The 21,483-nt window shown below is 53.9% G+C and overlaps 1 protein-coding gene across 13 annotated transcripts in view; it reads right to left on the reverse strand.

Moving 5' to 3' along the window:
* Ssh1 (slingshot protein phosphatase 1) overlaps positions 1 to 21,483 on the reverse strand; it is a 61,945-nt gene that overhangs the window by 18,172 nt on the left and 22,290 nt on the right. For 11 of the 13 annotated variants that reach the window (XR_007341250.1, XR_007341248.1, XR_007341249.1 and 8 more), the window contains 9 exons: positions 19,214 to 19,317; positions 14,685 to 14,749; positions 14,138 to 14,259; positions 9,586 to 9,654; positions 8,627 to 8,692; positions 5,287 to 5,481; positions 3,802 to 3,895; positions 2,393 to 2,521; positions 81 to 127 (listed from right to left, as the gene is read on the reverse strand). Coding sequence is in view for 6 of the 13 variants with exons in the window: in XM_048784991.1 (XP_048640948.1) it covers positions 81 to 127; positions 2,393 to 2,521; positions 3,802 to 3,895; positions 5,287 to 5,481; positions 8,627 to 8,692; positions 9,586 to 9,654; positions 14,138 to 14,259; positions 14,685 to 14,749; positions 19,214 to 19,317 (891 nt within the window). In the remaining 7 variants the exon portion in view is untranslated. Of the gene's footprint in view, positions 1 to 80; positions 128 to 2,392; positions 2,522 to 3,801; positions 3,896 to 5,286; positions 5,482 to 8,626; positions 8,721 to 9,585; positions 9,655 to 14,137; positions 14,309 to 14,346; positions 14,531 to 14,684; positions 14,750 to 19,213; positions 19,318 to 21,483 lie in introns of those variants that run through there. The other 2 variants (XM_048784995.1, XM_048784996.1) reach the window with 2 other exon arrangements.

Genomic DNA, 21,483 nt, shown 5'->3' on the forward strand with positions numbered 1-21,483 from the left:
GCAATTAGAGGGGAGCCGGGCCACCTCGGCATTCCCAAGCTGCCTGAAAGGACAGGGGAAGACAAGGGGAGCAGACTCACCCTGAGCCCTGCAGCTCCTCCAGGTTGGACGCATTCCATTCAGAGCCCTGGGGGACAGATCACACAAACCCCGTGAGTGTCGCAGTTAGCCCCGGAGCTGCTTGTGGGAGGCGCAGGTGCCCAACCCTGGACGGTGGGTCTGCCGGCCTCAGAGACCAGAGGACGAGGCTCATACCCCCGTGGGTTCCCAAGGCCCTCACAGATCAAGAGGTGACAGTGAGGGGGAGGGTGGCCCTTGGCCTTGGGGAGAGAGCGAGTCCAGGAAACTGCTTCCTTCCCGGGGGCCATGGTGGGGCCCTGTCACGGAGGCCGGGACCGTGACCTCCTCACCACTAAGGACAGTGGGAATCGTGTCCCTTCTCTGGGAAGCATTCTGGCAATAGTTTAGACGTTCCTATCCTCTGACCCAGTGATTCCACCTACAGAAAGCTCCCTGAGGAAACGGTCAGAACTCAGAGGACGAACAGTGGAAACAGCCCACAGGTCCAACAGGAAGAGGCCGACAGAGCAGTGATCTCCTTACAACAGGGCCCTCAAGACAAGCAGCCTTTTGGAGGCTGTTCAGCGGCCCAGGGAAATACCATGTGAGGAAAACAAAAAATACAAAGGAAAGCAGAGCACAGGGGCACATCGACCGTGTGACCATCTCCCTCTCGTGTTTGAAACGCTGGGAGGCGTGAAAGAGGCCCATTGCAGGGCCTGAGTTCAAGGCCCAGCCCTGAAAAACCCCAGATGCCCCAAACACAGAGGATGGGAAGTGGACACAGACTGCTCAGAGACCAGCTCTGGTGTAGGAGTGCTTGTTTCTTCTTTAGACGGATTTATTTTTCCAACTTTCTACAACATGTGTTCATTTAATTCTTTTTAATACTTTAAAAATAAAAATGCCATTGTTCAAAAATGAACCCTGTGACACACAAACAACATGAAAGGGAATAAAAGCAAAAATGACCACTTTGTTCTTAGGTGACTTGGAGGACACAGAGTCACAGAGGGCAGAGGCACCCAGGGCTCAGTCTCCTTGATGCCCCTGTCCTAAGCTCCTGGTCGGGCCCTCCAGGATGGGGCCCGGCTGGCCGTGTGCGGGGCGGCTGCACTCTGGTATTTGACGGAGTCTCAACCATAAAAATTCCTTTAATATCTCTCATGGAAAAAGTGACATAAAGTACCAAACCACACCGAAAAAATAACCACGGCTCTGAGAAGGCCATGAGCACCCCCTAGCTGTGACCACCACCTGTGGAGAGACAGGGGGAGTGGCCCATGTCAGTTTCACCAGGACAGGGTCAGGGCCCTGCGTTCCCTTGGACCTTCCCAGGCAGAGCCCCCTTGTCACCCATCACTTGTCTAAAGCACAAATAGGAAGCCCACCGGCACAGGAGGGTGAGTCCTGTGAGCACCGCGCCTTCCCCATCTGTGCAGCTATCCTGACAGACACAGAGCTCGGGCCACTCCTGCAGGCGGGGAGCAGCCACTGGCGTCTGCAGCAAGACCCCCCCCCTTGGCTTCCCGGGAGCGCTTTTCCTCAACTCATGGCTGCTGTGTACAACAGTGTCCAAGGGAACGGCGCTCAGTGCCTTCAACAGGCATCTTACTGAATCCTCACAATCATGAAGGATCCAGAAAAAGAGGGGAAAGAGACTCGCTCCAGGTCACAGAGCAGGTGAGGCAGGAGGGTCCGGCCCTCTGGGCCAACTCGCATTCCACCGCGGCCTCCCGTCTAATTTTAGCAAGGCCGTCCTCCAGAGTCCCCGACGCTGAACACTGGCCAGCTGCCTTCTGTGGAGACTCACGGCGTGGGGACCTGGGAGCAGAGGCCGGAGGGGCGGGGAGTCTGCACACACTGTGCAGAGCCTCTGTGACCAGGCGACCCTCCTGATGGGCTGCGGGCAGGGCAGCGGAGGAGCCGTCAGCACCATCCTGCCCCACTGGGGATGCCTGGGCATGGTGCTGGGGCTCAGTGGGCACGTGCCCACCACCAGCTGGGTGTTCGTGGCCCATGAACCACTCGAGAGTATCTGGGTGGGACCTGTGTGTTAGTGAATGAAGACAAAGAGCCCTGAAGGTCTGAAGACACTCGCCAGGTGACTGCCAGGTGTGCCCAGACCAGTCCCCGCAGCTCAGCTGGAGCCACTTCTCAGACACCCGGCAGGGCAGACCATGGGCTGCAGCTGGGCAAGGGGGTCCGAGCCAGGGTGGGGCTGCCTGAGCTGGCATCCTGCCTGCCTCCTCCCTCTGACCTGCTGCGAGCGCCAGACCAGGAGGTCTGCCTTATGATCCCAGACCGGTACTGCCACGGCTGTGCCTCTTACGAGATAAAGGTGGTCGAAGATGAGGGAGGGCTTGTCCATCTGCCCCAGGATGAGCAGCATCTCGTTGTCTATGAACTCCTTGAACTCTTTCAGGTTGCAGTTCATCTGTTTCTCCAACTCATTACGGATCTGTGGCGTGGGAACATCAGGAAAAGTGATTTGTTAAAAAAAAGAAAAAAAAAAAAACAAAAAAAGTTGCCCACCTCCAAACAATTAAGTCATAATTAGCTTTAAACGTGATTAATTTAAACAAATTGAAGCACTTTTCAAAAAGGGTGCATTTTTCTTTTTTGTGTCCAGAGGAAGGCATCCACAGCACCCAGATGTGGTGGGAGGGATGTGGATCACCCAGCCTCCAGGTAAACCCTACTGGGGGGCGTTTATTATTTTGAATAAGGAATGTGATTTCCAAGGGATCTTTTCTGAGTTTGAAGCACTTGCTTTTTTTTTTTTTTTTGTACCAGAGATTGAACCCGGGGTGCTTAACCACTAAACCACACCCCCAGCCCTTTTTTATATTTTATTTAGAGACAGGGTCTTGCTGAGTTGCTTAGAGCCTTGCTAAGTTGCTGAGGCTGGCTTTGAACTCTTGATCCTCCTGCCTTAGCCTCCTGAGCCACTGGGATTACAGGCATGCACCACCGCACCTGGCCAACCACTTATACTTTAACAATTAAATAACAAAACACATCTTAATGAGAACCTAAAGTCAGTTTCTTCTTGTTTGGGAAGGCATTGCCACATGATTTCTGAAAACATATTAACTGAGCCAGGTACAATGGTGCACACCTGTAATCCCAGTTACTTGGGAGGCTGAGGCAGTAGGATTGCAAGTTTGAGGACAGGCTGGGCAATTCAGCAAGATTCCATGTCAAAATTAAAAATTTAAAAAGGGGGCTACGGATGTAGCTCAGTGGTAGAGTGCTTGCCTAACACATGGGATTCAATCCCTAGTACTAAAAAAAAGAAGAAAGAAAACACCTAGTTTAAGCTGCCTGTCATAATTCATTGCATTCCTTGAACAACAGATAAAAAGCAACAGACAGAATTTTAAAAGTGATCAGGAAAACATTAAAAGGCGGACAGAAGACACCTTGCTGGTCGGCTGCGATCCCGAGCAGGAAGAAGTCAGCTGGCTCTCTACAACACAGGGCAGTGGGGGCGGAGAGGGAGAGGGCCTAAGCTACACGCTCCGGGTGAAACCAAGCACCTCATGGAATCGTGACCAAAGGTGACACAGGCGAGGCTCCGAGGACTCCAGAAACACGTCCACGCCCCACAGCCAGTAAATGGTGGCCCTGCTGCCAGGGCAGAAGGGGGCCGAGGGGAGTGTGTCTGGGGACAGGTCCTGGCCTGCTGCCGCTGCCCGCCCCCGGCAGGGGAAGGAGCTCTGGGAAGAGGGCTCTTACTTCCTTGGAGGTGACGTTTTCGAGATCCTGGCTCATCATGATGCTCCGCAGCTTGGCTTTGATGAGGCGCTCGGTCCTCTCCCCTTCAGTTGGCCTGGAGAGAAATGCCGTTTAGGAAGGTGCGCGGCTACGGATGCTCAGGTCCCAGGTCGCAGGAACGCGGCAGGGACTAGCGAGGTCGGCTCTGGGTGTGCATGTTCTCGGGTCACAGAGGCACTGGCGCCCGCCTGGACAGCACATCGGGAGGTTTGGAAACCCACTCACTCAGGCCCCACTTCGGTGTCACAGACTCTTAGAGCAGGACTCTGGACCTGCCAGGGGAGCAGTCCCACACCACTGGGTCTCTGCCTCTGCCTGGCCACATGGGGTGGGCGGCCTCGGCGGGCCGTGCTCCTCACCTCCTCCTCACAGTGAAGGTCCAGGCCTCCCAGCCCAGCCTCCGCCACAGCCCAGCCCAGCGTGAACAGCTCTTGGGCCACATGGGCCAGGGTGACCCTTCTTCCCAGGAGGCCCCGTCAAATCCCTAAGCTTCGATCCTTCTCCCCCGTCCCTTCCATTTCCTTGGGCCTCCAGTCACCTGGCCACTCTGCTCTGTACAGTCCTCAGAATGCAGCGTCCCAGGGACACAACACACAGGGGAGTGGGCCCTGACCCAGGAGGGAACAGCTCCCCTCTCAAATCAGACTCAGGCCCAGTGGTGCGCCGGCGGCCACACGAAGGCCACGTGCTTCACTGTCCCTGCTGCCAACGGGTGCTGCCCTCGGGACAGAAGGACCTAAGGAAGCAGGGGTCACATTCATGACTCTCCTAGAGCAGAGGAAGTGACTTTCGGGACTTAAGGAACTGCAACCGACAGAGGAAAGGCCCAGACACAGAGCATCACCCAGGAGGGGTGAGCGGGGCAGCTCATTCCCTTGGGGGTTTGATGGAAACGAGGACTCGTTCCCCAGAAGTACACTCCCCAAATTCATCTATGATTTTTTTTTTTTTAATTTTAATATTTATTTATTAGTTTTCGGCAGACACAACATCTTTGTTGGTATGTGGTGCTGAGGATCAAACCCGGGCCGCACGCATGCCAGGCGAGCGCGCTACCGCTTGAGCCACATCCCCAGCCCTCATCTATGATTTTTAAGGTGTGTCACAAACTCTCCCCACAGCCAGGCTTCCCGGGGTCCCAGGTTAGAAGCTGTTTTGTTTTTTTGGTACCGGGGATTGAACTCAGGGGCCCTCAACCACTGAGCCACACCCCAGCCCTATTTTGTACTTTATTTAGAGACAGGATCTCACTGAGTTGCTTAGGGCCTCACTTTTGCTGAGGCTGGCTTCGAACTCGCCATCCTCCTGCCTCAGCCTCCCAAGCTGCTGGGATGACAGGCTGCACCAAAATGCCCGGCTCCTAGAAGCCCCATTTTAGAAGCGTTCTGGGAAGGGAATGCTTGGCCCAGGGCTGCAGGGAGGTGTTTGGGCAGGTGCCGCACATACTTGTCCACAAACAGGGCTGGGGAGTCAGGCCGCGTGGACTCCAGGTCCTGCATGGCGTTCCACTCGTTGATGCAGCTCTGCTCAGAGCTGATGCAGCTCTCGTAGTAGGTGGCCCAGATGAGCGCCACACCCCCTGGGAAGTAGTTGTGTCTTCGGGCCACCTCGCAGGCCTTGTGGAGCACCTGCAGGGCAGACCTGGGTGGGGAGAAGGCCAGGTTGGGAAACCAGGAGAAGCACGGCCTCCCTCCCCAGGAGGGCTCACAGGGCAGGCGTGGGCCAGTGCACAAGGACTTAGCTCCTGGAGTCCTGCTTACATACGAGGGCGTGTGGGTGACACGTGGCAGCTGGAGACGGACAGCTGCCAGGTCCCAGAGCTAGCCTCTGCACATTCACCTCTGCTGAGCCCACAGTGGGGGAATGTCCTTCACTGTCCGGAAACAGGGAAAGACAGACCAGAACAGAAACCCAGGGGCGGGAGGTACCTCAGCGGAGCACGCGCAGGGCCCTGGCTCCACCAGCACCACAGGACGAAAGTCAAGCCCAAACTTCCCGACTCCCAAACACACGGGCTCACACGTTGCTTTACGTTCCACTGATTAACCACAGAATCACGGGTGACCTCGGAAGTCACAGTGACCCTGAGTGTGGGGACCATAGGAGCCCTGACCGCAGGAAGGAAATCTGGCTGCGTCCCACATGGTCGCCCTCCATGTGACCATCACTCAGAGGGAGACTCCTTGAGGACAGGCGCGGAGCAGCCCGTTTGGATGCGGAAGCCAGAGGAAGAGGAGGTGTGGGGGGCGGAGGGGCAGAAACAGGGACACCCACAATGTAGTTCACCTCGTCCACCAGAAGCCCAGGCTGAAGGTCCTCCGCAGTGGGGCGAGTTAGGAACCAGCAAAGGGTGGCAGAGGCCCTGAAAGGGAACTGCCAGAGTGACCCTGCCTTGGGTGTAAGACACCCAATCTGGTCCACTGTCCCCAGGCTGGCTGAGGAGATCAACCTGAGCTGAATGTTACTAAATTTAGTTCTGGTCCCAGAGTTTTTGAAAAATTGCGTGGGCCTGTTTTTTATTTGCCTGGAGAGTAAATTATTTAGGGCCACACAGAGACATCTGGGGCATGTATTGGTTTATTGACCAGAACTACAATTTCATGATTTTCTCCCTCCAAAATGATCCTGAATCGACTGTGGTGTGGTCACAAAGGAGGTAAAGCATGTGGCATGGCATTAACCTGGGGCCCACAGGAGAATTCTGCGTCACTCACTGCCCCTGAGAAGAGCACAGTTAACCTGAACCGTGGGCAGAGCCCGTCTCTCTGATGCCACTAGCCCCTCCTGAACTTCTCCCAGCTCATCTGGAGAGGCGCTGGGCTGAGCAGGCTGCACCTGTGGAGTGAGACCCTCCAACGGAGAGGAAGGCTCTAGGACAAGCTGTTCCAAGGCACCTAGCAGCCTAGTGCCACCTTCAGCCCAAGTGGTGTGTCCGTGGAGGCCCTGGGCCCACGCAGACCTGGGCCCTGGAGTGGCCCAACACCTGGGAGAACCTGCCCAGCGCTCCAGGTATCATGTAACTTGTCCATGTGCTGTGGCCCCCAACCCAACAGGTCAGTCTTGTGACCACTCCCACCAGATGCTCCATGTCCAGCAAAGTGCTGCTCCTCGACTGCACACGCTGAGCAGCTACTCCATGCCAGGCACGGGGATTAAGTGGACTGATGCCAGGTGACATTTTATTGCCAAGAGCCCATAGAGAGAGGCAAGATGACAATATAGAAACATCTAGGCCAAGGACTGGGACAGACAGTCCTCCGATGAGGACATCCAATGGGAAATAAGTGCATGAAAAATGCTCAAGAATCCTCAGGAGAAGACAAACCAAAACCACAGCGAGGTACCACCTCACAGCTACTAAGACGGTGAGTATAAGATGTGAAAACTGGTGAGACGGGCCTGGTGGTACACTCTTATAACCCAAGCTACCTGGAGAATGAGGCAGGAGGGTTTTAAGCTCAAGGCCAGCGTTGGCATTAGCAAGACCCTGGCTCAAAAATAAAATAAAAAGCATTAGGGTTTAGTCCTGTGGTAAAGCACCTGCCTAGCATGTAAGGCCCTGGGTTTAATTCCCACACACACAGACATGCGTCCATACAACCAATTAAAAGAATAAAATAAGATAAATGACTGATAACCCCAGTTCCCCAGGAGGCTGAGACAGGAAGATCAGGAGTTCAAGACCAGGCTAGGCAACATCCGAAGACCCCGACTCAATAAACAGGTAAATAAATGACAGGAGTTGATAAAGAAATGCAGAAATGGGAACTCTGCACTCTGCTGATGGGAACGTGAGCAGCTCAGCCACAGTGGGAAGAACTGGTGCTTTCCCAGAAAGTCAACGCAACCCGTGACCTAGCAATTCTACTTCTGGGTAAAAACCAAAAAGAACGGGAAGCAGGGCCTCACGGGAACCGTCACGCAGCTGAACCGACCCTCCGTGGGCAGGAGCTGGCCACGTGAACACCACCAGTGCCTTCACACAGGGAACAGTACTCAGCTTATAAAAAGAAGGTAATTCTGCAGACTCGGTAACATGAATGACCCTAAAAACAGCACGGCTAAGTGCAAGTGGGACACAGAAGATTCTGCTTATGAATTTCCTAGAAAGGACAAATCCACTGGGGCAACAAGAATGTGGGTTGCCAGGCCTGGGGAAGGAGGAGCAAGCACAGAGCTCCCTCTGTGATGAGGACCAAGTCCAGAGACGGACAGTGGGGACGGCCACGAAGCTCCGAGAAGAGGCTTTACACCGCCGAATTATACGCTTAAAACACGGTTCCAATGGCACGGCCCTCTTGAGCCTATTTGCTGGGCACGCCCCAGCTCGGGCCCTGGAGAGCAGGGCTTCTCTTTCATTGCTTTACTAGTGATGTCTGTCATACAGGCTTTGATCCCAACAACGTGTCACTGTGGCGATCCTCACAGGCACATCACATACCGTGACGCCGTCCACCCTTGCCATTCCTCCTCCCCAATAGGTTCCTCAGAAAGAGTTTTTCATTCTTCTTTTCTTTTCTTTTTTTTTTTTGGTACCAAGGGGCACTTAACCACTGAGCCTCATGACCAACCCTTTTAATTTTTTATTTTGAGACAGGGTCTTGCTAAGTTCCTTAGTGAGTTCCTTAGTGAGGCCTTAGGGCCTCACTAAGTTGCTGAGGCTGGCTTTGAACTTTGAACTCAGCCTCCCGGGATCACAGGTGTGTGCTGAATGGGGGTCTTGCTGTTCGTGGTGTCAGCTAGAAGCACCCTGCCGAGGGGATGGGGTCCTTGAAGACACACTTACCACATGGCCTGGACAGACACGGGCTTGAATATGTGCATCCTCCCTGCCGTGCTCACGCTGAACCCACTGAGGACGAGAACAAGGAGAAGGGCAGCTGTGGGGAAGGTCGGACCCTGTGGTCAGATCCCCGCCGGCGGCAGAGCAGCCCTGCCAGGGACTGGGGAAGAGCACGCTCCACCGTCGGGCGTGGTGCGAGGTGAGCCAAAGGCAAGCCAGGACGGGGTGCTCCCCACCCAGCAGGATGACACTCCCAAAACTCAAAGTGCATCACCATGCGGGCCCAGGACAGTGCCTGGTGTCATCTGTCTCAATAACTGACCCTGCCTACCTGCTCCCTCTGGCACCACACACTCATCGATATTTTTTTTTAATTACATGAAAACATATTAACGGAAAACAAAATTTTAAAAAGGAAAAGTATCCTATGATCCCACTACTTCAACCCAACGAATGTCTGTCCTTTCCAGTCCTCTCCAGGGAGCCACTTCAGCAGCCTAGAATCCATGTGCAGGAGTGACCACCCGCCTCCCTCCTGTCCGCGCATCCGGAGGCCCTCACTGCCCCAGGAGAGAAGGTGCCTGGAGCCTCTAGCCCTGTCTACCTGCCCAGGCCCCTGGCGTCCTCCTCTGAAGTCCCCAAACTGGCAGGTGTCTTCCTGGCACCCCAAGACGGGACTCCAGCTGTATCACACCCCTCTGGGAGCTGACAGGGTGGCCCGGCGTTGAGCCCAAGGGGAGTGGCTGCGGGGCAGCGGATGGCTGCTCCTGAGCGTCACCCAGCCGACCTGTGGCAGGCTTCCGCTGCTGCCTGATGCGAGCTCCCTCAGAGAACCTCCAGAACGCACGCTCCCCTGGGGCTCCCTGGACCCCAGCACTACCCTCCTAATAAAGTCGACCCCAGGCTGCCGGCCGGCCGGGCCTCAGCGCCGACTGGAGAGGGTCTTTCCGAGCGGTCCTTACCCGTCTCCATCCAGGTGGATCTTCGTGTCGCTCCACAGCCGCAGGACCATCCCGATGGTGCAGCTTTTGCTACATCAGGGGATAGAAGACACCTGGAGTCAGTGTCCACCCAGGCACTGGCCCAGTGTTCCCTCAGTCCCTCTACCCAGCCTGTCCGGCTCCCAGACAGCCACCACCCGACTGGGATGGGCTGCTGGGCCTGTATTTGGAAGAAGTCCTCGGTGCCTGGGAAGAGTCCTCTATAACTGGATTCTAGAAGACAGGGGTCTGGGTGGCCCTGCTAGGGGAGCACCAATGGCCGCACCATTTTCGTGTGGGGTATGGGCAGCAGACGACTGGTCTGCACCCACACTGCAGCGGAGAAGCCACCGACGCTGGCACGGGGCTGGCAGAAGGCCACATCCAACCAGGGCCCCTGGACAGGTGGCAGAGCCAGCCCCAGCCTCCACTGTCCTGGGGGGCAGGAGTGGGCGAGTGCCCGCCTTACTATTAATGTACTTTCAGACTTCTGTTTACCGCCCTTTGTGCAGCTGCCACCTTACAAACTGGCTGAATCTGGTTTTGTCTTGCCCATCCCAACAGGGAAATGATACTTGTCAACTTTAGCGACTGGCGCCACCGAAAAGCAGACCGAAGACACTTATCAGAGGGGCTCCTCAGATCACCAGGAACACTCTCGGGGCATTTAAAACAGCTTGTGCGAAACGGCCACGACCGTGCCAGGGGCCAGCCCTGCTAGCCACCAGGATCCTGGACTTATGCGTCTGCCACTCAACAGTCCCCTTGAGGAGTAACTTGACTCCGCCAGACCAGGGGCTCTGGGACTCAGGCCAGTTCCTCCTCCAGAGCATCCCCACCACGCAGGCCCCTCCTCCTGACCACTTGCTTCCACATCTGTTCAAGGCCTTCAAGTGCCTTCGGGCCGAGCCGATTCTCTGACTCTGCCCCAGCAGCCCTGCCCAATCTCGATGGGCTCACCATATGTCCTTAATACTCAGCTGTACCAGGGCCAGGAAGGGCCGATACCCAGCCATCCTGGAAAGGCAGGCCTTGGCACTGAGCGCACAAGCCAGGGACTAGCAAAGAACAGAGGTCACAGCACAGACAGCCACACACAGCCCAGGCCAGGAGGGGCTCCAGGGCAGGCAGAAACCCCCACAGCCTGCATGGGACAAGGGGCACCTCAACCATCCTCCCCTGGGCCCAGATAGGGTAAGAAGCTGGCAGCAGTCAGAGTCCATAGAGGACTTGTGTTTTTTTGGGGGGGCGGGTAACTGTGGATTGAACTAGGGGCCCTCGACCACTGAGCCGAATCCCCAGCCCTATTTTGTATTTTATTTATAGACAGGGTCTCCCTGAGTTGCTTAGGGCCTTGTTTTTGCTGAGGCTGGCTTTGAACTCACCATCCTCCTGCCTCAGCCTCCAAGCCACTGTGCCGGCTCCACAGAGGACTTCTGTTCACAGCCTTGAACTAGAGCCCAGAGCACAGACAGGGGACCACAAGACTGTACCGCCCCACAACTCCTCTAACACCCTGTAGGTGCCACTGTGCCTCCACTGGTCCCACAGTGACCAACACCAAGTCTCTGTAGCAGAGGTGGGTCTATGGATTGGATAACATGGGAGCTGGGGAGGGGTCTTCCTAGAAGAAGAACGTGCTGAAGGGTCAAGTGGGGGGTGGCAACTCTACCAGAAAGCAGGTTTCCAGACCCTGGGGCCCAGGCAGTGGAAACGGAGAAGCCAGCTGGGCCTGCACAGGATGGAGGCACCGGCAGGAGAAGGGCCTGCCCCAGACCTTTACAGGAGGCAGACATTAATGCACAGAGGACAGCAGTGTGGCTCTCAAGAAGTTCCTGAATCTCAAATGACAATTAACCAGACATGGATCCCTGGGGCGGCTACCTGGCCTCCCAAGGAGGCATGAGCAGGTCTAGAACTCCGGGGACAATGCCAGCCGCACCAGCCATCGTTTCCACACGATTTTTTCTAACACGGCTCGCCTGGACACCCTGTCACCAGGAACCAAGGAAGGTCCCCAGGAGGCGATGCTCTGCTTTCTCTCTTTTGGGCTAAGGAAACGAAATCTCGCAGCAAGAATTTAGGAAAACCAGAGAACCGTGACCTCAGCAGGGGAAGCCTTTCTGGTGAGGACTAGGGATCTGCAGGCCAGGGCACAGGAGGACAGCGGGCACCTGGGCAGTGTGGGAGCCACAGAGCAGCAGCTCCCAGACCCCCACATGCCCAGAGTTCCCGGAGTCCTGCTCTTTCAGCCTCTCCACCCCCTGTCCAGCCACAAGCCAGCTCCTCCTTGAGGCTGGTGCCCACAGGAGGCAGCAGCTGAGACCAGACAGGGTAGGGAGACGCTGGCACAGGGCCACAGTCCCAGGGAAAGGGGACCCCACAGAGAACCCGAGCCAGGGCGTCAGGAGGAGGGCAAGGGAAGAAGGCACAGACGGGCAGGACACGTCGGAAGGGAGGGGCCTGGGCAGCATCCCGAGTGGGAAGAACAAAAGGGGGTCCTGCGTGCAGGCCTGGGCTGAGGGGGCACGGGTTGTTGTCCTGTGCCCCCTGACGCAGCCCCCGGCACCTGGCAGATCTGGCACATAGAACTGACAAGTCCTTGGGTGACAAGCTGCAGGTGATGGACGAGCAGGGTGGAGTGTGGAGAGCCCAGCGTGGCAGGGAATAACGAGTGCGGTCCTCCACACGGCAGGTCCACAGTGCAAGGACGAACGGATGCCCAGCTCAGCCACTCACTGGGGTGACCCTCGTGCACTCGTGTGGTCTCTTGGCATCGGACCCCTCATCTGTGGGGTGTGAATAGGGCTGCCTACTCCACAGGAGGGCGAAGGACCACGGGGGCTGCTCCCGGGGCATCTGGTAACTGTACTGTGGTGGCCAGCTCAAGCAACAGAGAGGACCAGGAGGAGGACTGCGTTCCTATGAAGCTTCTGGTCAGGATCCAGATGACGGGGAGGGTCTATGGAAGGCAGACTCCGGTTCAGGATCAGAAAGGGTCACTAGACAGACTACACGCAATGAGAGAAGCCCCTGCCCAGGGGAGACGTCCAGCTCTCTAACCACTGAACAGCCTGCACACAGCCCCCGGGAAGGTGGGCCTGGACCACTTCTGAGACACCTGCCTGGTGGCATCTGACACCACCCCACGCCCTCAGTGGCCCTTCAGAGTGCGCCTCCTAAGACGGCAGCTACACATCTTCTAGACCCAGACTTCCCGACCAGCATGAGGCCACCGAGGCCTGCTCCCCGAAAGTGCGCACAGGAGGTGTTTTCATCAGGCCCCGAGGCACGGGAAGGAGGGCTCCCCCCTTTCCATCCAAGACCTCTAACAAAGGAACTGCCTCTGGGAACCAACCTGGGCCTCCTAACAGCTCAGAAGACGAGGCTGCACCACTCTGTGGCTCTTCACTGCCGTGTCCCCGCCTCTGCCGGTGACAACTCAGACAGGCCTCCTGGCCCCACCCACCCCAACCTTGCTGGCCGACCTCGATGGCTGCCCGCTGGTCCTGTAAGGTCTGGCTTAACAGCTGCCATGTCACCTTGGAAGCCTACCCCCCTCCTGGAGGGTGGTGCCGTGATACCAAGAGCTGCGTGTGGCTGCTTTGTGGCCTCCCTGGGGCCCAGCCGGGTCTCACACACACAAGAACACAAAACTCACTACGTGCTTGATGGGCAGGTAGACTAGTGGACACTGAATGACGTCGCTTTGACCTGGTTCTATGAATCTGGGGTTGCAATGACCCGCACACCTGTCCATGCAGGACGACAGGCCAGGGGAGCCGCCTCACATGCACAACAGGGGTTGTGATGTAACTCAGCTGACCCACCCAAACTGCAAGCCTCTCTTACAGCCGCTGACCAAGGACCTGTCACTGCTGCACCAGAGCTAGACAGACGCCACAAACGCATATTCCCATGGGCCATCTTCCACGCTCACCACAGCGGGCTCCTCCTTCCTGGCTAAGTGGCTCCTGCTGTGACATGGACACAGTTTGAAGTTCTCCCTGAAGGGGTCACGTGCTGGAAGCTGGTCCCAGGGTGGCAGAGTTGAGGTGGTGGACCTTTAAGAGGCGGGGCCCAGGGGAGGGTCGTGGCTCCGCCCCCAGAGGGAGGAACCTGTTCTGTCTGCGCAGGACAGTCAGCAAGAACAAGCCTTTCTCTAGGGAGCCTCTGCACATGCTCTGACCACTGGGATGCCATCTGCCATGAGGCCCTCGCCAGAGGCCAAACAGCTGCCTCGTCACCGACTTCCAGCCTCTAAATCCGCGAGCTGAACAAACCTCTTTGCCGCCCGGCTCGGGTGGCTCCTCCGGACGGCCGCTCATCACGGCGCAGGTCTCCTGTGCCTCAGCCGACTCGGCCCCTGGACGGCACAGCCTGCATCTGACGGGCCCCGAGAGCCCAGACCTCGCCACTCCCTGACCTCTGCAGGACTCCCACACTCCTCCCCGCTGAACGTGGACACCCGGAAACCTTGCTCCAGCAGCATCTCTCCCCCTCCCAGGCGGAACCGCCTCCCCATGGGACTCACCTTTCCTTACTGGAAAAGTCGACTCCCAGCAAGATACTCTCCTCGGTGTCCTGGCGCCCGCTGCTGTACACCACCACCATGTAGCGCACACGGTCCGTCCAGGCGCTCTCCAGGCGCACGGCCTGTGTGGGCAGGGACGCGCTTGCTCGCTGACCTTTCCCAGAGGAGCACCTCCCTCCCCGGCCCGCCCAAGACCACAGCTAGAGCACCTCCCGCCCCCCGTGAAGGAAGAAGGAAGGGTGCCACTGTTGATGGCAGGAGCCAGGTCCTACTTGTCTCCTGAGCAGCAGGGACAGTCCTGGCTCAAGGGGGACACCCAGAATATGTGCAATGAGCACACGTCCAGGGGAAGAAGGTTCTAGGCAAGGCTGCCGGGAGCCCTGGTGTGGCCCTCTGCGGGCCCCTCTGGGGTTTGTTTTCCAAGTGGCGCTGGGGACTGAACCTAGGGCCCACACAGCCTCCACCCCTGAGCTGCACCCCAGCCCCCTTGGCTTTGGCTGTGGTCACAATGTGGGACACAGGGACCTGCGCTCTCCACCCTGCTTACCAGCTTGATCCTGTCCTCACAGCGCAGGAGGTTGATCATGACTTGCAGGTGCTGGGGCAGGTCACCTGTCAGGCCAACAAGGAAGTTTAGAAGGTCACCCACCTGCTTTCCAGGAAGAAACCTTGAAAGGCTGGTTTTAGGGGCCTGGAGAAAGATTTAGAAGTTAACTTTCTCCACCCACACGACAGGAGAAGCCTCCCAAGAGCTCTGTCCTGAGGGCTCCTCCTCTCTGCCTGATGCGCATGCATGTTAGAGTGACTGGCCCCTCACCATCCTGTTGCTAATGCTGCTCTATTTTCTGAACTGCTTGCAACATGGGTGCTTTTAATAGAAAAATTGGGAAATACAGACGAATCTAAAGAGAATGTATTTCTACCAGCAGTGGCGGGCAGGGTCACGCAGCAGGACAGCCAAACAGCCAAGTGCCATCATTCCTCTTCAAACTCTTCTGCATTTTCCATAACACTCAGATATTATTTCTCTACCAGGGGAAATGTCTACGCGGTTATCGGGAGCTGCTGTAAGTTGGGCGCTCAGGGAAATAACACGGAGACAACCATCTGCCATTTTCCCTTTTCTTGCTAAAAATTATCTTCTCTCTCTCTTTTATCTTTCTTACATGGGACGGGCAGTGACCCAGGGGAAGGTCTGTTTTGGAGATGGGGTCTCACTGTGCTGTGCAGGGTGGTCTCAGCCATGCTCCTGTCTGGGGACTTCAGGGGCCAACACTCCGCCCTGACGGGGCAGGGTGCAGGAAGTGTCCACAGGTGGCAGGGACCCTGTAACTGAGGTGTGCCACGAGGACGGAGCAGGTGTGACTCTGCCGCTGCTTTCTTCAGAGCTTACAGGCTCCTGAAACCTCTCACGGGGCTCTTTCTTAAGAAAAGATTCATCTGCAAAGATGCTGATCTAGAAGAAGGTGCAAGGAATAGCTCGTAAAAGTCTGTATCAATTTCACGCCAAAGAAATTGAATTACCTCAAATTTTAAAAAGTGCTCTATAACTGAGCCACAGTACTTATAGAGCACCTGCCTCACACACACAAAAGCCCTGGGTTTGATTCCCATCACCAAAGAGAGGAAACCCTATCTATCTATCTATCTATCTATCTATCTATCTATCTATCTATCTATCTATCTATCTTTCTATCTATCTATCTATGGTACTGAGGAGTGAACTCAGAGGTGCTTTAGCCCTGAGCTAGATCCCCAGCCCTTTTAAATTTTTTATTTTGAGATAGGGTCTCACCAAGTTTTTGAGGCTGCCCTCAAACCTATGATTCTCCTGCCTCATTCTCCTGAGTCACAGGTGTATACCACCATACCCAGCTAAAAATCAAATATTTTATTATTTTTTTAATTTTTTTTGTTCCAGTGATTGAACTCAGGGGCACTCGACCCCTGAGCCCCACCCACAGCCCTATTTTGTATTTTATTTAAAGACACGGTCTCACTGAGTTGCTGAGCACCTCACTTTTGCTGATGCTGGCTTTGAACTGGCGATCCTTCTGCCTCAGCCTCCTGAGCCGCTGGGATGACAGGTGTGTGCCACCGTGCCCGGCAAACCACCTATCTTAAAGACTACCCCGAGAACCCCGGGAGAATGAACACTGTCTACAGACTCAAGCACTCCAGGGAAAAAAAGTCACATTTCTTCCTTTAGCAAAAGCATCTTTTTACTTTAAGGCAGAAAGACAGATGATGTCTACACCGCACTTCCTGTCTCAGCAAGGAGTCAGGTTATCAGAAACCTGCCCCTCTAGTCAGGAGGGTGGTGCTCGTGTTAAGAGTTCTTTTCACAATAAATAACATTTTTAAAAAATTTGCCACTTTTATCTGTTCTCTCCAGTAACAGGATTCCACAGTGAAACAGCCCACGCGGGCACTCATTCCTGACCAAAAGGAGTGACTGCAGATAGCGGGTCCTATCAAGAGGACATGGAGCTCCCATCCCCTTCCTCCTCTGAAGCAGCACCCCCTGTCCTGCCTCCAACGCCAAGATACCACAGAGCCCCCTGCTGGCTCCTCACCTGCCCTCCCCCCAGTCACAGACGACAGAGGAAGGAAGCACAGCGCAGCCCACGGGGGTGGGGGGTGGGAGAGACAGACTCCTCAAGAGGGCTGCTTGCTGGGGCGCAGAGTGCTGACAGACAGGAATCCCAGTCGCGGGCCAACAGGCACACACAAAAGCCAGAGGCTGTCCGCCTGGAGACCAGCTCTGGACAGGGCCTCCAAGGCCTGGCCTGCTGGGACCCAGTGAATAGCGAGTGGCTTTCCCGTGGGGGGGATTAACCCTCAACTGTCCTCAGCTCTGCGTGGTGATGGCGAGGGAGGGCAGTTCATCCTGGGGGACTCGATACTAGGGAAAAAGGAACCAGTGTGAAGTCCAGTCTAGGCTCGTCTGGGGTCATCTGCTGAGAGTCCTCTTTGGCCTTCCTTAGCTCACTCTCTGTTCCAGACCTCCAGGGGACAGAGCCAACCAGCTGTCCTGGCCTCCCTGCCCTCGCGTGGTCAGGAGGTGCCTGCACCCGCTCTACAGGCAGCTCTCACACAGCACGGAGCGGCTGGTACTCGGTGAGCAAGGCCTGACCACCTCTTCTAGTGTACGCGTCATAGTCAAGACAGAAACAGTGGCCACACTCCTAAAAGGGCAGGACAATTAGCAGACTTAGGAATAATGGTTCTGTAGTTTAACTGTACGAGGAGTCCCTGTAGTGATTATAGCTGCACATACAGGTGTGTGTGTGTGTGTGTGTGTGTGTGTAAGTAGCCATAATTATATACATTTATATACAAATACATATATAATTTTTTTCTTTTGGTACTAAGGATTGAACCCAAGGGAGCTTAACCACTGCACTATATGCCTCGTCCCTTTTTTCATTTTGAGACAGGGTCTCACTAAGTTGCCCAAGCTGGCCTTAAACTGGGACTACAGGCGTGCCACTGTGCCCAGCTTAACCGTCTGTATTGTCTGTACTGTATGTTTATATACATCATCCCGGTAGAAGGCAGGTGTGTTAAATGCATATTCTCCGTTTCCATACTGTCTCAAGTATTTGATGTCCACTATAAAGATTAGAATACTGAGACTCACAGGTGGACTGTGACTGCCCAGGGAGCTGCAGGACTTGGTTCAGAAGCCAGGTCTGTCTGGCTCCAAAGCAAATATTCTTTCCACAAATCACACTACCTTCTCGAACAGGACAATTATTTTTTTAGCTTAAAACAAAAGACCGACTGAAACATAGCATTTGCTAGAACTTCCAAGGTATGAAATTCTAACCTTAGATGTTCAGAGATGAAGCTGGATGGCCAGAGGTTAAGCAAACAAAATGGGGACAAGCGACAAGAAAAGGGCCCCGGCTGCCAGGCCCTTCCGGCTCACAGACACACCGTGCCAGGCCCAGAGCTCGGACTTGGTACCAAGACCCACTGTGCGTACAGAACACCCACTGTGCGCACAGGGCTTGTTGGTTTCTTTCCAGATTGCCTTTGGTTTCAGAGTCAAGTCACCTGTTCGTTCACAGGCGTTTCTTAGTAGTTTGCTTTTGGACCTATATTAACACTCAGTTGGATCCCTGCTCTATTATTTTTATCCATTTCCAAAACCAAACTGTCCATTATAGAAAAAAATATCCCACCACAGTGACTTCTCAGGGCAAGAGCCGAAGACTGTGTGTGTGTGTGTGTGTGTGTGTGTGTGTGTGTGTGTGAGAGAGAGAGAGAGAGAGAGAGAGAGAGAGAGATATGCTGGGATTGAACACAGACTCTCTACCACAGAGACACATCCCCAGCCCTTTTTATTTTTTATTTTGAGACAGGACCTCATTAAGTTGCCCAGGTTGGCCTCGAAGCTGCAATTCCTGCCTCAGTACCCAAAGAATCTTAAATTCCCCGAGTAAGAGTCTTCAAACGCTTCGAGAACTGACAGCATTTCCCAGACCAGCTACATGGCACCCAGATGCTTATTTTCAAGGGGCCATCTGGCTATACTGCACTTTGGCGCATTTGTTGGAAAGTCATACAGTATCTTAAAATCTGCAGGTACCTGATCCACTGTGCCCAGGAAATCTTACATCCCAACAGAGAGCTGCTGACCACCTGACTTCTCACATAGACAGACCCACGAGCCCCCTGTGCCATCCCAGAGCACCTGAGCCTCCACCTGCACCAGTCATTACAAACCTGTGCTCCACTACTGCTCTGGCCTTGATACCCAGCAAACTGCCCACCACCACCAACGGAAGGTTCCTCTGATGCTCAGAAAAAAGAGTCCCAATTCTTTCCTTTCTTTTTTCCTTTCTTCTTCTTCTTGGTACTGGGGACTGAACCCAAGGGCACTGTACCACTGAACTATACTCCCAGATCTTTATTATTTATTTGAGACAAGTTCTCACTAAGTTGATGAGGCTGGCCTCAAACTTGTGATCCTCATGCCTTAACCTCCCGAATCACTGGGATCACAGGCATGCGCCATTGTACCTGGTAAGAATTCCCAACTAAAGAGCGTCAACATAGAGCCATCACCTGCATGCTTGTGAGGATGCTGAAGACTCCGCTGGCCGTGAGGGCTGCTTCCTTGTTGTAAGAAGAGGGCTGCTCCCTTCACCATGAAAAAGCTCTCGCTCAAGCTAGGAAGAGTAAAACCAAGGCACAGTTAGAGGGAATTCAGAGGAAAGCCAAGACGTGCTGCAGGGAAGAAGCTCTGAGTGGACACAGTAGACAAAGTGCCAATGGCAGGGGACTGCGGTCACGACCCTTCCCCCAGTCCTGGTCCCTCGCTGCGCCTTTGCTCCAAGCTTGCTTTGGAGGAGTGTTCCTCATGACATAATGCTGCTGCTGAACACCCAGAGCTCTGGGTGGGCTCTGCCAGCACCAAAAGCCCCTTCCACAGGGCGCTGGGAAGGGGCTCCCTGCACTGCTTTCTAACACAGAGCAACGTGAGCAGGAGAGGCTGCTCCCCTCTGTGAGTTTCGCACTCCCACTGTTGATCTTTGCTTCCAACTCCCTGTTAACAACTTTCCTGCTTCCTGGTGCTTCCCCGGATGGGATTCAAGATCAAACTGAACTTGTACAGGCTGTTTGCATTTTAAGAAAAGTGGGTGACCTGTGACTTAACTTAGTTAAGGCTGCTCTGTCCACTACTCCTGTGGAGAGTCTCAAGCTGAGTCACTGAATCTTTGGCCTTTGTTATTTTTAAGTAGCAACAACATTAATATTCAATCTAGAACCTGGGCTGGGGATGCAGCTCAGTGGTAGGGCACCTGCCTAGCATGCAGGAGGCCCTGGGTTCAATCTCCAACACTGCAAAAAAAAAAAAGTCACAATTAAAAAATCTCACTTTCATGAGCTGTCTATCAAAAATATCTTCAGCCTGTGCAGAAATTAAGAGTTAAAAAAAGAGGAAAGCCCCAGCTATTAGTTGCTATCAATTATTAAAAAATACCATAAACTCTTTAAATCACCCATTAAACACACCCATGAATAATAGCAATTATTATCGTTAACCCATAAATAATAATAGTCCTATTATTATTATTATTATTATTATTAAGCTGGGGATCAAACCCAGGGTCTTGCACATGCCAGGCAAACACTCTACCTCTGAACTACACTTCCAGGCCCCCAAATTATTTATCATGATTTTTTTTTTAATGGTGCTGGGATTGAATCCAGGGCCTTGTACCTTCAAGGCAAGCACTCTACCAACTGAGCCATATCCTCAGCCCCTACAGTGGTTTTTGAAGGATTGGACCATCTATGATTATCTTTTTTCTACTTACTATTTTCCAAATTTTTCAAACCAAACACACTTTAACTTTTATCCTCCCCCCTCCCTGTAATTGAGGATTGAACCCAGGGTTACTCTACCACTGAGCTACATCCCCAGCCCTTTTTATTTTTAAATTATTATTATTTTTTTTGAGGGAATTACTGGGAATTGAACCCAGGACCTTGCATATTCTGAGCAAGTGCTTTAGTGATGAGCAACACCCTCAGCCCTTTATAAATCTTATTTTGAGACAGGGTCTCACCAAGTTGCTGAGGCTGGCCTTGAACTTGCAATCCTCCTGCCTCCAGCCTCCCAAGTAACTGGGATTACAGGCCTGTGCCACCACACCCAGAACACATTAACTTTTTTAAAATGGCTGTTTTTTTCTTTTTAATTTTCAAAGTAATATAAAATATGAATGCTACTTTATAATAAAAATCATTTTTATTAATTTTGTGAAACATCACAGTTTAAATGATAAGGAATATAAAAATACAGCAATTCTTTCTTAAGCAACCAGAAAATGTTTTAAGAAAAAGCAGTTCTTAAAAAAAAAAAAAAAAAAAAAAACCAACCCAGAACCTAGACTTAAGCAAATTAATCCCTGGCAGAAATACAAGGATATCTTCTGTGATATAAGGCAGTCAGCTCACTTTTGCTGCCCCAGACATCTAATGTTAGTGGTCAAACACTGTAATCCTGGAATAAAACAGAACAAAAACGAAACCCTGCGAAGCCTAACGGGCAATTCTGAGGGCTAAGAGCTGGCGTTCAAGTCGGCAGCTCCTGGGAAAACTCATCTTCTATGATGTCAAGTCCACAGTAAAATTCTTTAACTTTTCTGGCTCAGTTCTCATGCTAAAAATAGGGCCTGCGTGGCCATGAGGCAAGGTCCCCTGTCACACGGGCACTCCCCAGCCCCGTTTCCCACAGGCACCCTGCGCTTCTCCAGTGGCCCTCGTGGCATGTGCCACCCTGGCTCCGCTCTAGCTGGAGCCCAGGGCCAGCGAGCAGGAGAGCAGGA

The sequence above is a fragment of the Marmota marmota genome, unplaced genomic scaffold (genome assembly GCF_001458135.2).
Source record: "Marmota marmota marmota unplaced genomic scaffold, marMar, whole genome shotgun sequence".
Lineage (NCBI taxonomy): Eukaryota > Metazoa > Chordata > Mammalia > Rodentia > Sciuridae > Marmota > Marmota marmota.